General features: G+C 49.8%; 1 protein-coding gene across 3 annotated transcripts in view; it reads left to right on the forward strand.

Moving 5' to 3' along the window:
- The window catches only part of KIAA0513 (KIAA0513 ortholog), a 66,776-nt gene that overhangs the window by 34,615 nt on the left and 17,653 nt on the right, over positions 1-14,508 (forward strand). For all 3 annotated transcript variants that reach the window (XM_054453781.2, XM_063654135.1, XM_054453780.2), the window contains exons 2-5: positions 4,656-5,156; positions 9,544-9,643; positions 10,694-10,767; positions 13,552-13,622. In XM_054453781.2, the coding sequence (XP_054309756.1) occupies positions 4,828-5,156; positions 9,544-9,643; positions 10,694-10,767; positions 13,552-13,622 (574 nt within the window). In that variant the 5' untranslated portion in view covers positions 4,656-4,827. The remainder of the gene's footprint in view (positions 1-4,655; positions 5,157-9,543; positions 9,644-10,693; positions 10,768-13,551; positions 13,623-14,508) is intronic.

The raw sequence follows: 14,508 nt of genomic DNA on the forward strand, positions 1-14,508 counted from the left end.
CACGCACACGCCCCATAAGGTCTCACTCATGGCTTCATTTCTAGCTCCTTGCACAGTAACTGATGCATAGTAGATGCTCAGTACATGTGTGCAGAATGAATGGATGTTTGCAGAATCTCATAAGAGCTTTGGAAGGTACAGGTTGACTTAGAATTCTAGCCTAATTTGATTGGTGGAAGCCTCCATCATGGGGCCTACGATGCGAATTGCAAAGTGTAACCGCAGGGGGGTTGCAGTGCTTCAGGCCCGCAGGCCAGCATGTTCCTATCTCCAGTGACACAGATTCCCCTGTGGCCAAAAATGCAGTTTCTCAGAGTCTGGGGACCTGCAGTGGGCCTCAGTACCTCCTTGAATGTAGAACAAAGCAGATGGGCTGGGATGCAATCCGCAGATGGGTTTTTTGACTCCCAAAGTGTTTTGAAATAAATTTAAATTAGTTGCCAGTGTTGAAAAATCAGAAGATTTCATGTAACGAGATTTCAGCATTCCTTAGAAACCTGTAGAAGATCTGATACTCCTGGGTCTACATTCCCAAATGGTAGCACTGGGCTGGCTCTGAGCAGGGACAGTGTGGCTCCTTGCTGGACCACCTCCTCTGTTTTCGCCAGCTGGCCAAGATTGTGACCCTGCAATGTGAGAGTGGCCATGACCTTGTCCTGCCTAGAGGCCCACAGTGACCTTTCCTTCCTGGAGGAAGAGGGTGGGTTTGCTTCCCCTGCCATGACCACACACGGTCACTGCTGTGACATCTTAGCTCTGTGAATGAGCCCCAGACAGCTGAGATCCCTGAGCTGAGGGGTCCGGGGACAGAGGTGGTGCACGCCACAGCTATTGGCGTGCAGGACCGGCCGTCCTGCCACCCATCTGCTTCCTCTCACTCTGTGCCTCTCCTGTGATGTTGTCGCCTCCATGCTGAGCCCACGGAGGAAGGCGGCACCCAGCACTCAGGGCTTCTGGGAGAGGGTGACTCGTGAGAGCATCTGAACGGCCCAAGAGTGCCTGAGGCTGGATCAGAAATAGCCACGATCGTCCAGTTTGATTGATTGATTGATTGATTGATTAGTTGTGATGGAGTCTTGCTGTGTTTCCCAGGCTGGAGTGTAGAGGCACGATCTCGGTTCACTGCAGCCTCCACTTCCCGGGTTCAAGTGATTCTCCTGCCTCAGCCTTCCCAGTAGCTGGGATTACAGGCACCTGCCACCATGCCCGGCTGATTTTTGTGTTTTTAGTAGAGACAGGGTTTTGCCATGTTGGCCAGGCTGGTCTTGAACTCCTGACCTCAGGTGAGCCACCCACCTCGGCCTCCCAAAGTGTTGGGATTAAAGGCGTGAGCCCCTGTGCCCGGCCCCAGCTTGATCTTGAACCTCCTATGTGTGGCAGAGAGACATGGCCCCGCTACTGCTTGAACGGCTTCCATAGACAGTGACTTGTTTCCTTTTTCCCTCTGAACTGTGAGTATTTGCCATGCAGTGTTAGGATAATGAACAAAGTGAAAGAGGAAATCACCCTGATGGCAGCACCGCCAGACATTTCTACATTCTTTTCCATCGCTTTTGCATATGTATACATGATTGTAATTAGAGTAAAATTAAATTTCTCTCACTTCAGTATTCCCAGCCCTCTGAACAGGGAGTGGCAAGCAGGAGCATTCAGTAAACCTTGGTTGAGCGAAGAATATTCTGTTTACTTCACTAGAAAGTGAACGTTTTCTGAATTGTATCATACACTGATCACTACTGCAACTTTTTAACATGTATTTACCATTTTACTATATTTATTTATTTCCTTTTTTTTTTTTTTGAGATGGAGACTTGCTCTGTCGCCCAGGCTGGAGTGCAGTGGCCTGACCTCAGCTCACTGCAACCTCCGCCTCCCAGGTTCAACCGATTCTCCTGCCTCAGCCTCCTGAGTGTTTAGGATTACAGGCATGCGCCACCATGCCTGGCTAATTTTTGTATTTTTAGTAGAGATGGGGTTTCACCATGTTGGCCAGGCTGGTCTCGAACTCCTGACCTCAGGTGATGCACCCGCCTCAGCCTCCCAAAGTGTTGGGATTACAGGCATGAGCCACTGTGCCTGGCACATTTTACTATATTTAGGTATTTTTTCTACCCCCCTCCCCAGTTAATCAGGATTATAAATACTGTTGCAGTGAGCATTTTTCTCTATATAACTTTTTGAGTGTTTTGAATTATTTTCTTAGGATAAATTCCAAGCATTTGAATTCCTGAATCAGAAGAGAGAAAAATAAGAATGATAGAAATTGCCTTTTGAAGTATTATCTATCCTTATTCCAGCAATGTTTGAGAATGTTAATTTTATCATAACTTTACCAGTATTTAGATAGTTTTTAAATTTTTGCAAATTTAGAAGTATAGGATGGTATCTTGTGGCTTTAATTTGCATATTTATATTGTGGTTATTAGTATGGGTTGAAGAATTGTCTACGCCTTTAATAATTGTATTTCTTTTTTCTTTTTTGAGACAGAGTTGTGCTGTCACCCAGGCTGGAGTGCAATGGCACCATCTCGGGTCACTACAACCTCCGCCTCCTGGGTTCAAGCAATTCTCCTGCCTCAGCCTCCTGAGTAGCTGGATTACAGGCACGCCCCACCATGCCTGGCTAATTTTTGTATTCGTAGTAGAGATGGGGTTTCACCATGTTGCCCAGGCTGGTCTTGAACTCCTGACCTCAGGTGATCCACCCGCGTCAGCCTCCCAAAGTGCTGGGATAACAGGCGTGAGCCACCGCACCCGGACTATAATTGTGTTTCCTTTTGCGTGCCTTGCCTATTTGAGTGGTTTGTGTAGCTGTTAGAATATAGACTTTTTAGAGTTGTGTGAATTTATAATACAGACACCACTAGCTTAATGTGCCTACTATATTTACTGTAAACATTTTCCTAGTGTGTGGTTTTTCATTTTTAATGCCGGGCATGTTACTGTGTGTGTGGTTTTCTGTTCTTTGGTGAGTGAGAATGCGCTTGTGGAAGGGCCTTGGGTTTCTGATCCAATCTTGATGCCTCGGCCAGGGGGACCCATCAGAGAGTAAGGGCCCTGGCCGGGGACGCACCTGGCAAGGAGAGACCCCGATCAGCCACTCCTTACTCTCCAGCTCCCTGAGCTGTAGCCACTGCCTTCTGAGCTCATCAGAGTCCTTGGTGCTGTCCTGGCCTGGAAAGTTCTACTGAGCTGAGGTTTATGCTTCTCTCTTCTGGACTGAAGCTTGCTTTGCGGGGCTCCCCTGAACCTGCCTATCACCACGCTAGTGACCTGGAACCAGCCTTTTCTCTTTCTGACTCAGAGTATTTAAAAATATCCCAGGCTGGAGAATTTGGAGGAATCCATCATCGGTGGGTGATCATTAAGCTCTTAAGAGGCAGAAAAGACCATTCTGCTATTGAATTGTCCTCTGAAGATGCATTCAATTCAGCAGTTTCACAGCCACCTCACTGGCAGGCATTGTCCTAGATATTTGGGGTCTAACAGGGACAGGGCTGAGGTTAGAGGTGTGCTGTGCTCTGAGGAGCTGTCAGGAGGGTGTCTCCTTCCTGCTTAGCTGTCTGCCTCTACTGGTGAGGAAGGTTCCTCGGTACCTTCTAAACCAGCAGTCAGGAGACCTGGATTAGAAGCGAAGATTCAAATCCCAGCTCTGCCACCCTGTGACCTACGTAGCCAGCTCCCCTGACCCTGTGAGCATGTTCACAATCCGGTCTGTTCCTTCGTTCAGCAAGCACACAGCACACATGTACGTAGTCAGGAGTCCTCGCTGGGCACAGCATGGCTACAGTGGCGCCAGGGCATGGTCCCTCTGGAGGGGCGTATACTTTACGGGTAAACAGAGATACTGGTGTCTGTCAGGAAAGCAAGCAGAGTGATAAATGAGGCTGAATAAGATGCTAGAGCCCACAGAGGAGTCAGTCATTCATTTTGAATAGGAGCAGAGTGGAGCTTCTCAGAAGACGTGGCCGAGGCAGAGGCTCGAGGGGTGAATAGAACTCTAGGGTGGGAATGGCGGAGGAAGAAGTTGGGGAATGGAGAAGGGAGAGGGCTGCCCAGCCTGAGGAGCCAAGGGGTGTGTCGTTGTCCAGGGGGGCTGCAGTGCTGGGAGAGGGGACAGGTCCAGATGGCGAATGTTGTGCTTAGCAACCATCATAGGGTTTGAGAAGGGTGCTGAGAGGGGATAGACCTTGGATAGTCTGGGAATGTTTTTGATGAGAACAGAGCCCAGGAAGGAGGAGGTCGGAGCCCAGGAGGTGAGGTGTCTCTTGCTCAGTAGGGAGGTTCTTCTGTGACAGCGAGCAGGCAGGTGGATTGTCCCTGGTGATCCTCCGTTTCCAGCCCAGGATGGGCCTTTTCTGTCCTGGCGATGGGCTCAGTCTTGGGGCTGGAGCGGGGAGGAGGCCAGCAGAGGCAGTGCCCTGACAGTCTGAAATCCTGATGTCAGTGTTTATTCATTCATTTAACAAGTATTTATTGAGGACCTACCATGTACCAGGTGTTGAACAGTACAGTCGATGGTAGGAAGATGATGGCAAAGAGGCACCCCAAATTCTGGAAGAGCAGAGGTTCTTCTCTTTACAGGGAGTGTGTGATCTAGGTCGGGATTCTGGTGAGGACTGGCGCTAATGTCTGTGTCTGTGTTTCCATTCTAGATGCCGTAGGGCCAGGTGAGCTGCTGTGAAGGACTCATTCTTGGTGGCCGGCAGTTACTGGCAACTTGTGAGCTTGGTGGGCTCCTACTAACACACCTGGGACACCAGGCTGCTGGGCTTCCCTCCAGGTAGCCTCCCCTCCAGGCAGCCTCACCAGCAGCTCCCCTGAGCCATGGAGACTCCAGAGGTCCCCGTGGGCTCGCTAATCGACTTTGGGCCTGAGGCACCCACCTCCTCTCCCCCGGAGGCACCACCCGCTGCACTGCAGGACGGCGATGACTTCCTGGCGGACGGTGCGTCAGAGAGTGAGACCACTGAGTCTGCGGACAGTGAGAATGACATGGGCGAGTCGCCCTCGCACCCGTCCTGGGACCAAGACCGCCGCTCCTCCTCCAATGAGTCCTTCTCCTCCAACCAGAGCACCGAGTCTACCCAGGATGAAGAGACCCTGGCACTCAGGGACTTCATGCGTGGCTACGTGGAGAAGATCTTCTCTGGAGGGTAAGGGGCCTGTGTGGATGAGACAGCCTGGCGTGGCCACAGGGCCCAAGGGGACTCGCCTCCTGCTCTCGGCTCTGCCTCTCCCCAGGGTGCCACCTGGGGCCAGAGCTTCCATTTCCCCATCAGCCAGGGGTGGCCACTGCAGGGACCTCACTCCACTCCAGGCTGCATGCAGAGCCACGTGGGGAACTTTTAAAGAATACCCGAGCCTGGACTTCACTCCAGACCAATTATATCAGTTCTCTAGGGTGAGGCCCAGCGTCAAAGTGTGTGCGGCTCCCAGGTGATTTGGAAGGGCAACCATGCAGAGAATCCCTGGAGGGACGCACTCTGGAGTGCCCAGCTCACAGGTCCCCATCATCCCCGTGAGCTCCATTATTTTCTTTTTGTTTATTTTATTTTCTTTTTTTTTTTTTTTTGAGACAGAGTCTGTGTCTGTCACCCAGGCTGGAGTGCAGTGGTGCGATCTCAGCTTAATGCAAGCTCTGCCTCCCACCTTTAAGTGATTCTCCTGTCTCAGCCTCCCGAGTAGCTGGGACTATAGGCACCCGCCACCGCGCCTGGCTAATTTTTGTATTTTCAATAGAGACAGGGTTTCACCATGTTGGCCAGGCTGGTCTCGAACTCCTGACCTCATGTGATCCACCCGCCTCAGCCTCCCAAAGTGTTGGGATTACAGGTGTTAGCCACCGCACCCGGCTGAGCTCTGTTATTTTCCAATGCATGTTGTTCCTGAATTTTATCCATGCATTTTTTTTTTTTTTTTTTGAGAAGGAGTCTCATGCTGTCGCCCAGGCTGGAGTGCAGTGGCGCGATTTCAGCTCACTGCAACCTCCACCACCTGGGTTCAAACGATTCTCCTGCATCAGCCTCCCAAGTAGCTGGGATTACAGGCATGCGCCACCACACCTGGCTAATTTTTGTATTTTTTTGTTCTGTTTTTTGAGACAGAGTCTGGCTCTATGGCCCAGGCTAGAGTTCAGTGGCGTGATCTCGGCTCACTGCAAGCTCTGCCTCCCGGGTTCACACCATTCTCCTGCCTCAGCCTCCCGAGTAGCTGGGACTACAGGTGCCCACCACCACACCTGGCTAGTTTTTTGTATTTTTAGTAGAGATGGGGTTTCACCATGTTAGCCAGGATGGTCTCGATCTCCTGACCTCATGATCCGCCCACCTTAGCCTCCCAAAGTGCTGAGATTACAGGCGTGAGCCACCACGCCTGGCCAATTTTTGTATTTTTAGTAGAGATGAGGTTTCACCATGTTGGCCAGGCTGGTCTGGAACTCCTGACTTCAGGTGATCCGCCTGCCTCGGCCTCCCAAAGTGCTGGGATTACAGGCGTGAGCCACCACACCTGGCCATCCATGCATTCTTTGGAGGGACTGTCTCTTTCTTCTCACTCCGCCGACACTTGTCTCACCTCATTGTTGGTAAACACAAGGGGCACATGTTCTGCGTGTGGGACCATCTGAGCATTTGTAGGCTAGCCACTCCCTAGCGCTCCTTGTCACAGCTATAGTTGGCTAAGAGGTTGCAATGATTCACTGAAATTAAATATAGGGGCAACGTAAGATAATAAAGCTGTGGTTACCCATCCTGGTGTGCTCATAAGGAGCAGATTCTTTTTTAGAGAGACAGGGTCTTACTCTGTTGCCTAGGCTGGAGTGCAGCGACATAATCACGGCTCACTGCAGCCTCCATCTCCTGGGCTCAAGCAATCTTCCCACCACAGCCTCCCGAGCAGCTGGGACTATAGGTACACACCACCATGCCCAGCTCATTTTTTTTTGTTTTTTTGTTTTTTTGTTTTTTTTTCTTTTGGAGATGAGGTCTCACTCTGTCACCCAGGCTTGAGTGCAGTGGTGCAGTCATAGCTCAGCACAGCCTCAAACTTCTGGCCTTAAGCAGTCCTCCTGCCACGACCCCCCGAAGTGCTGGGGTGACAGCAGCGAGCCGCCACACTGGCCAGCAGCTGGTTCTGAAGCAGCTGTTAGCACGGGGCCCTTCCCTGGATGGCCGGTCTTTTGTGGTTCTTGAGGGTAAAATAAGGAGTATTGACAATTGGAGCAGCAGGAAGGGAGAGTTTGGGGCTGTGACATCCACTGAGAAGCGGGAATCTGTGCATCAGCCTGATGTTTCCCTACCCCGGTTCACTGCCTGTTACTATCTCAGCCAGGGGAAGGAGGATGCACACACACCCCGGAACCATGGGGTTCAGGTGTGGATTGTGGATCTTCCACCATTCACAGCAGCACAGTAGATAAGGATGGTCTTGCTGCTGTGTCGTGTGTGGGCCGGCAGCATTGGCGTCCCCTGGGAGCTTGTGAGAAATGCAGTCTTGAGCCCTGCCTGGCCCCACTGAGTGAGAACGTGCCCTTTAACAAGATCAGTAGACAGTTCATACACATCAGCGTCTGAGAGGCACTGGCTTAAGGGAAAGTTTTCCAGTTTCATTAACACAATTAGAATTTGTGGCCAGGCTCAGTGGCTTGCACCTGTATTCCCAACACTTTGGGAGGTGGAGGCGGGCAGATTTCTTGAGCCTAGGAGTTTGAGACCAGCCTAGGAAACATAGTGAAACCCCCTCTCTACAAAAAAAAAAAACACAAAAATTAGCCAGGCATGGTGGCATGTACCCATAGTCCCAGCTACTCAGGAGGCTGAGGTGGGAGGATCAATTGAGCCAGGGAGGCTTAGGTTGCAGTGAGCCATGATCGGACCACTGCACTCCAGCCTGGGTGACAAAGGGAGACCCTGTCTCAAAAAAAAAAAAAAAAAAAAAAGAAATTTTGCCTTTTACTCTGCAGAGTCCATTGTTTCCACCGTGATTTGAGTCCCGCATGTGTAAACTGTCAAGGGCTGACTTCCACCTTATTCATGGGTGCTTTTCATTTGATGGAGACCAGCCTCAGTTTTCTATGTGGTTAGAAAAGAGAACCGTTATATGATAATCCAAATATCTGACTGTCTAAAAATGCATTTATGGGCTGAGCACGGTGGCTCACACCTGTAATCCCAGCACTTTGGGAGGCGAGGTGGGTGTATCACCTAAGGCCAGGAGTTTGAGACCAGCCTGGCCAACATGATGAAACCCCGTCTCTACTAAAAACACAAAAATTAGCTGGGCGTGGTGGCGGGTGCCTGTAATCCTAGCTACTTGGGAGGCTGAGGCAGGAAAATCACTTGAACCCAGGAGGCAGAGGTTGCAGTGAGCTGAGATTGCGCCACTGTACTCCAGCCTGGGCAAGACAGAGTGAGACTCTGTCTCAAAAAAAAAAAAAAAATTAATTAATTAAAATGCATTTATGTTTAATTTGAGTGCATTTTAGGAGAGCAGATGTAGCTTCCTACTTGTTTTGTCTGACCAACACTGAGATGGGTGCGCTTTCTCTGAGCACACCGCGGTTAATGAAAAGGGGAAAACGCCCAGAAGTTTGTTCATTTGCCAGGAAAGCCAGCCTCTATTTGCAGTAGCCTGCCAGCAATATGGAATGTGGACACCTGAGTCAGATGCGTCTTCACAAGCATTCCAGAAATTACTGCAAAAGCCTACAGATACACATATTTCATCTGATGCTGGTATTTAGAGTAAATAAGGACCAAGATGTTTTCTGCAAAACATAAACGAAGATTGCATAAGCCAAGTGATCTTCAGCCTTCTGCTCTATTTTTGAGTCTTTAAATTTGGGAAAGAGTGTTGGCCCTTTACAAAGAGTGATGAGAAGTGGCCTGAAATCTTGTGAGCATTTTATCCATCCTAGTGGTGGTGACACCGAGGTGGAGGTCCCTGGTCTCCATCCCTCTCACACACAGCAGGGGATGGCCTGGACCATGAGCAGCCTCGCTCCAGAAGTGCAGAGGGATGAGCGAGCGCCCCGCTGATACGTGGGAGATGGTTTTCTTCTTGGCCTCAGACCTTGGCATCAGTATGCTGAGACAGAGCAAATTCAGGATGTCTTAAATTCAGGGGCTGGTTCCATGCTGACTTCAGCATCAAAAACTAGTGGGAAGTCAGAGAGCTGGAGAACCAAGACCTCTTAGGGTTCGTGCCCTTATCCGGGCTCAGACCTCCCCAAGGCAGGGGTCAGGAGGGGCAGGGGAAAGACATGGGCTTTGGAACCAGGAAGCCTGGATGGAACTCTGGTTCGCCACTCTCAAGCCGGCATGTGATTCTCCAAGCCAGGCTCCTTGCCTTTGAAATAATAGTAACACCCTTTCCTCATGGGACCGCCCGGAGGCTGAGATGAGCTGATGGGAGTCGGGGTCTGTGCTTGTCTGGGGAGCAATATTTCATTAGTTCCTTCTCCTTGCTCTTCTCCTATTGCTCCAGGGGATTGAAAAGGTTTTTTTTTTTTTTCCTCTGCTCTTTTTTTTTTTTTTTTTTTAGGGAGGACTTGGATCAGGAGGAGAAAGCCAAGTTTGGAGAGTACTGCAGCAGTGAAAATGGAAAAGGCCGGGAGTGGTTTGCTCGATACGTGAGTGCCCAGGTAAGGGCGAGGCGATGGAAAGGATGGGCGTTTACTCTCAAGGAAGAATCTAGTGAAGCATAACAAATTTGACTTTATCCTACAATGACACTGTGGAGAAAAGAGTCAAGGGAAAGGACCCAACAGAAAAAAAAGTAAAACTTATCCAAAAATATTCTGAAAAGGAGTGTTTAGAATAGTGAGAAACAGTCTGGGCACAGTGGCTCACGCCTGTAATCCCAGCAGTTTGGGAGTCTGAGGTGGGAGGATCGCTTGAGCCCAGGAGTTTGAGACCAGCCTGGGCAACATAGTGAGGTCCCCCCTCCCCCCATCTCTAAAAATTAAAAAAGAATAGTGAGAAACAGGAAGTAGCTCATTTAGATGTCGCACTTCAAGGGAAAGAGTAAGAAACTGGGCTTTCAACTTCATGAAATTCCAGAAAAGCTCATTTTTTAAAGGCAAGCATGTGAATTATGTGCGTGCATATTTTTATTAATCCGTAATACTTGGTTTTTTGTAAAAAACAAAAAATATTCAAGACAATGACAGCCATGTGAAGAAAAATACATTAACAAAGTTTAGAAAAGAATTAAATTTTGTAAATATCCAATAGGTTCTTTTTTTTTTTTTTTTTTCCCGAGGGGCCTAAGTTTTTAGTTTTTAAGTATTTTAGTGCAAATAATTTATTTTTCATGGAAAAATTAGAAAATGCAGATGAGCAAAGAGAAGTTAATTACCCACAAATCCACAATTTGGGAACAGCCAGTGTTGTCATTGTGGGGTACCTTTCTGTGTGTGGGTGTGTATGAAGTTCCTACTTTTAAAAATCTGGGAAGGACACCGAGGGGAACCCCTGTGTGTGCCCTGCCCAGTGATGGTTGGGTACAGGTGGCTGCACTCTGCCCGGGTCCTGGCAGGAGGGGCGGGTTCTACAGTGCAGAGGCAGCAGCCATCCTGGGCCCCCATCCCAGCTGCATTTGGAAACACTGAGAGTGGAAAGCCTGCAGCTTCACTGAGTGCTGCGTGTGTCGCCCTGAACCTCAATGATGTGTCTGGCCTCTTTCTGGACAGCGCTGCAACTCCAAGTGTGTCTCAGAGGCAACCTTCTACCGCCTGGTGCAGTCTTTTGCAGTGGTGCTGTTCGAGTAAGTAATGCCATTGCACAAAGCCTTTGTCCTGGCAAGCTCCTCTTCCCTCCCTGCCTCCCTCCCCACCCAGCCGTGTCATAACCCAGCTGTGAGCCATAGCCACACTAGTCATCAGGTTGCAATTGCTCTGCTACGCCCAGCACTCAGCTAAAAGGCACAGTCGTGACCACCATCTCACGGGAGCAGGGCTGGCAGTCCTTAGCTGGCAGCGAATGAGAGGGCTGCAGCTGGGTATGAGGAGCATCCTCTGTGCGGGTCCTCAGGGCCAGGTGGTGATGATGTACTGTGGCCGAACCCTCCTCGGGAGATCTGGCACTTTCCCGAGTTCCTATTGTAAAGTACTTCAAACTCAACTGCCCACCCCACCAGCAAATAAACACTTAATGTTATGTTGGGAGGATTGTAGCTTTCCCTGCGAACACTGATTAGGCACTGCTGGGGCCTTTTATCACAGGAAGCCCTTGGTAGGCGGTGAGGGGTGGTGGAAAGGGCATGGCTGCCAGCTGGAGATTTGGGGCCAATCCTGTCTCTGCCCCCGCTCACCTGTGAGATTAGGGAGCCAGACCCCATGAGGCATAGACCCCCTTCTCAGGAGCATGACTCTCTGGGGTCACCAGACCAGCTTCTTGCCTCCAAGGTGTGAAATGGAGGAGATTCCTCTTGGCCCTGGGGAGGCTGGGCAGTGGCCTGAATGACCTGGAGCCTCGAGAGGAGGATTCTGGGGCTGGGAGCCCTGATCTGGGCATATCTGCACCCCACTATCCTCATCTCCTGCAGAAGGCCTCCAAGCAGCCCCTGCTTTGGGCCCCCCACGTCCTCTCCTGGTCCCTGGCTCATCCCATCGCCACCTTCTCACATCACTGCCTTTGTTTTATCCTTCCAGGCCTGAAAAATATCCCTCCTTTACTTCCTTGTCTCCCAACCAAAAGATAGCTGCTCTCTTGAGTCATTATTTTATTTTTTTTTTTTGAGACAGAGTCTTGCTCTGTCACCCAGGCTGGAGTGTGGTGGGATCTCGGCTCACTGCAACCTCCGCCTCCTGGGTTCAAGCAATTCTCCTGCCTCAGCCTCCTGAGTGGCTGGGACTACAGGTACGCACTATCACGCCCAGCTAATTTTTGTATTTTTAGTAGAGACAGGGTTTCACCATGTCAGCCAGGCTGGTCTCGAACTCCTGACCTCAAGTGATTCACCTGCTTCAGCCTCCCAAAGTGCTGGGATTACAGGAGTGAGCCACCACACCTGGCCATATTCCATATATATATATACACACACACACACATACACACACACAAACACACACATATATATATATTTAGTAGAGATGAAGTCATCAGGCTGGTCTCAAACTCCCGGGCTCAAGGGATCCTCCTTCGTCAGCCTCCCAAATTGCTAGGATTACAGGCGTGAAGCACCACACCCAGCCTGCTCTCTTGAGTCCCAGTTCTCCTGCTTCATGTCTCTCCACTTTCTCTCTTTCTCTTTGAATTTGGGCATATACTGGAAAAAGACCAACAAAAGGAGTATCCCTATTTTTCCTGCTCTTGCTCAGGATACCCCAAGTCCAAGACCCATTTCCCCTCTGAGGTCTGGCCTTCAGAGCTGGCCAGGGGAGGGCTAAGAAACCACTGAAAGAGGTTGAGTGAGTCCTCACCTTCGGCCAAGAGGGCAGTGGTTTAAAACAGGCCTTCCAGATTGCCTTTCATGAACACTCTCTCATGCAATTGAGATACTTCAGTTTCCAACAGTCGCAGTTACAGGCATTGTCATGAATTCCCATTTTGCATATTTCTAATTCATCATTTTCTTTCTTTTTTTAAATTTGCACTAGGCTGAAAGTAATTCTCCATTTTCCTTTGAGTTTTTTGTCTTACATAAGTAACGCTGGGGAGGGAGGGGATTAAAGTCCCAACCCTGCCAAACACAAAAATTCTTGCCATCACTTGGTCCCTGAGCATATATATGTTTGTATAGTTGCAAAAACAAAGTGAAACAAAAACCCTTTTAATATTTAAACAATATGGGATTTTTTAGTTTTATAATCTTTAGTTTGTTAAACATCTAAAGTAAAAAGTTAGTTTTTACCTTTAGTCTTTTATAGTTTTATTACTAGTTTAGTTGATTAGTTTTTTATATAAACAGATAAAAATGGCCTTTAATCCCTTTGTCTAGATAATTTCTTTTGACTTGTAAAGTAAGAATTGTCCAAGGTTAAAACTTAAACAGGAAAGGAAAGTCTAAAAGGGATCAGGATAGAAAGGCAAAGAAACCTACAATGCAAAGGAATGGCCCGACCCAAGACCAAGACCTGTTGAATCAGAGGCTCCACCTCCTGACACCCCACTGCAGATGCTGTGGGCGGGAGCCTGAGAACCATGGATGCAGGGAAGGTCATCCAACTTACTGCTAATTCCCGAGAAAGCAAGGGCTGGAGGGCTGGGCGGCCTGGGCCATGGGTTTGCACTGAGACTTGAGGCCTAGCTTCTCATCCTGGCTCTGCTCCTGGGCGTCAAGTTGAGCTTCCCAGGCCTGGGCTTTCACCTTTCCAGTGAAAGAAGCCGGGCAGGCAGACCACAAACTCCTTCCCGTTCAGAATCAGTCCCAGGCCATGTGCCTATGTGTAGCTCTCCTAATGGAACTCGGAGAGATTGTTTTGTGCGTCTCCAGTGGGGAAGATATTAATTGGGACGCATGTGTCAAATGTCTCAGTGATGTCTGACCGACTTGCAGGGAGAAGCAGGTGGAGCGATCTTTAGCTGTGAGCCTTGCCTCTTGTTTCAGGTGTCATCAGATGGATGACTTTGGGCCTGCCAAGAACCTCATGACCATGTGCTTCACCTACTACCACATCGGTAAGACATGGGTGGGCTGATGTGGGGCTCACCCACGGAAACCTGAGGCTCATCAGCTGATAATGTGGTGCCAGAGGAAGCTTTCTTCATGATTAAAAGCAAAAGCTATGGGGCCTCCAAAGAACAGAGGAAGCTGATGTTAGGGAGGAGTGAGACTTCGGAGAAAACACAGTCCGAATCGTGGGGCAGGAGGTTGACTGCCCAGGGTACTAAGGAAACTCTCCTGGGGCAGTAGGTTGACAGACCAGAGTGCAAAGGAAACTCCCGAGCTGGTAGGAGATGAGAAAAGAAACATGCTAGGCAGGACGTTTCATAGTGGAGACAGGAACTGCTGGATGTGAAGATACCAGTTTTATGTTTTACCAAAACAAGACACAGTTGGTTGTTGGAGGGTGGTGGGGAGGAGCAGTCTAGGATCTGAAGCTGCAGAGAGTTCCCAGGGATGGGCTGGAGATGGCTTATGAGGAGTGCGGACTGTTCTTGATGCTGAGGCTAGGACATCTCTTCCGCCTCATTGCGTTGGAACTTTCTGGTACGTTGGAGCTCAAGGGCTTCCTGCGTTGAGTCTCCTTGGGCTGCAGCAACAGGACTCATTCAGGCCACCATAAGTGGAAGGTTGCTGGAAGCCTCCACGTGGACTGGAGCTGGGTCAGGGAGGTGCTAGGCCCTGGCCCCCCGTACTATCTTCTCTCGGGACCCGCGTGCTCACTCTTGGGGTGTATGTATCCCCTCCCCCTCCCACAGCCATCCTCTCCACACCCCTCAGTTCAGTTGGTCCAACTGCCATGGCTGGTGTCCCAGCCACACCAGTGGGTAGGCCCTTCCTGCCAGGCCACACGTCGGCTGCTTTGGATGGGGTGGGAACCCCCCAGTACAACCTGTGGCT

The sequence above is a fragment of the Pongo pygmaeus genome, chromosome 18 (assembly GCF_028885625.2).
Source record: "Pongo pygmaeus isolate AG05252 chromosome 18, NHGRI_mPonPyg2-v2.0_pri, whole genome shotgun sequence".
Lineage (NCBI taxonomy): Eukaryota > Metazoa > Chordata > Mammalia > Primates > Hominidae > Pongo > Pongo pygmaeus.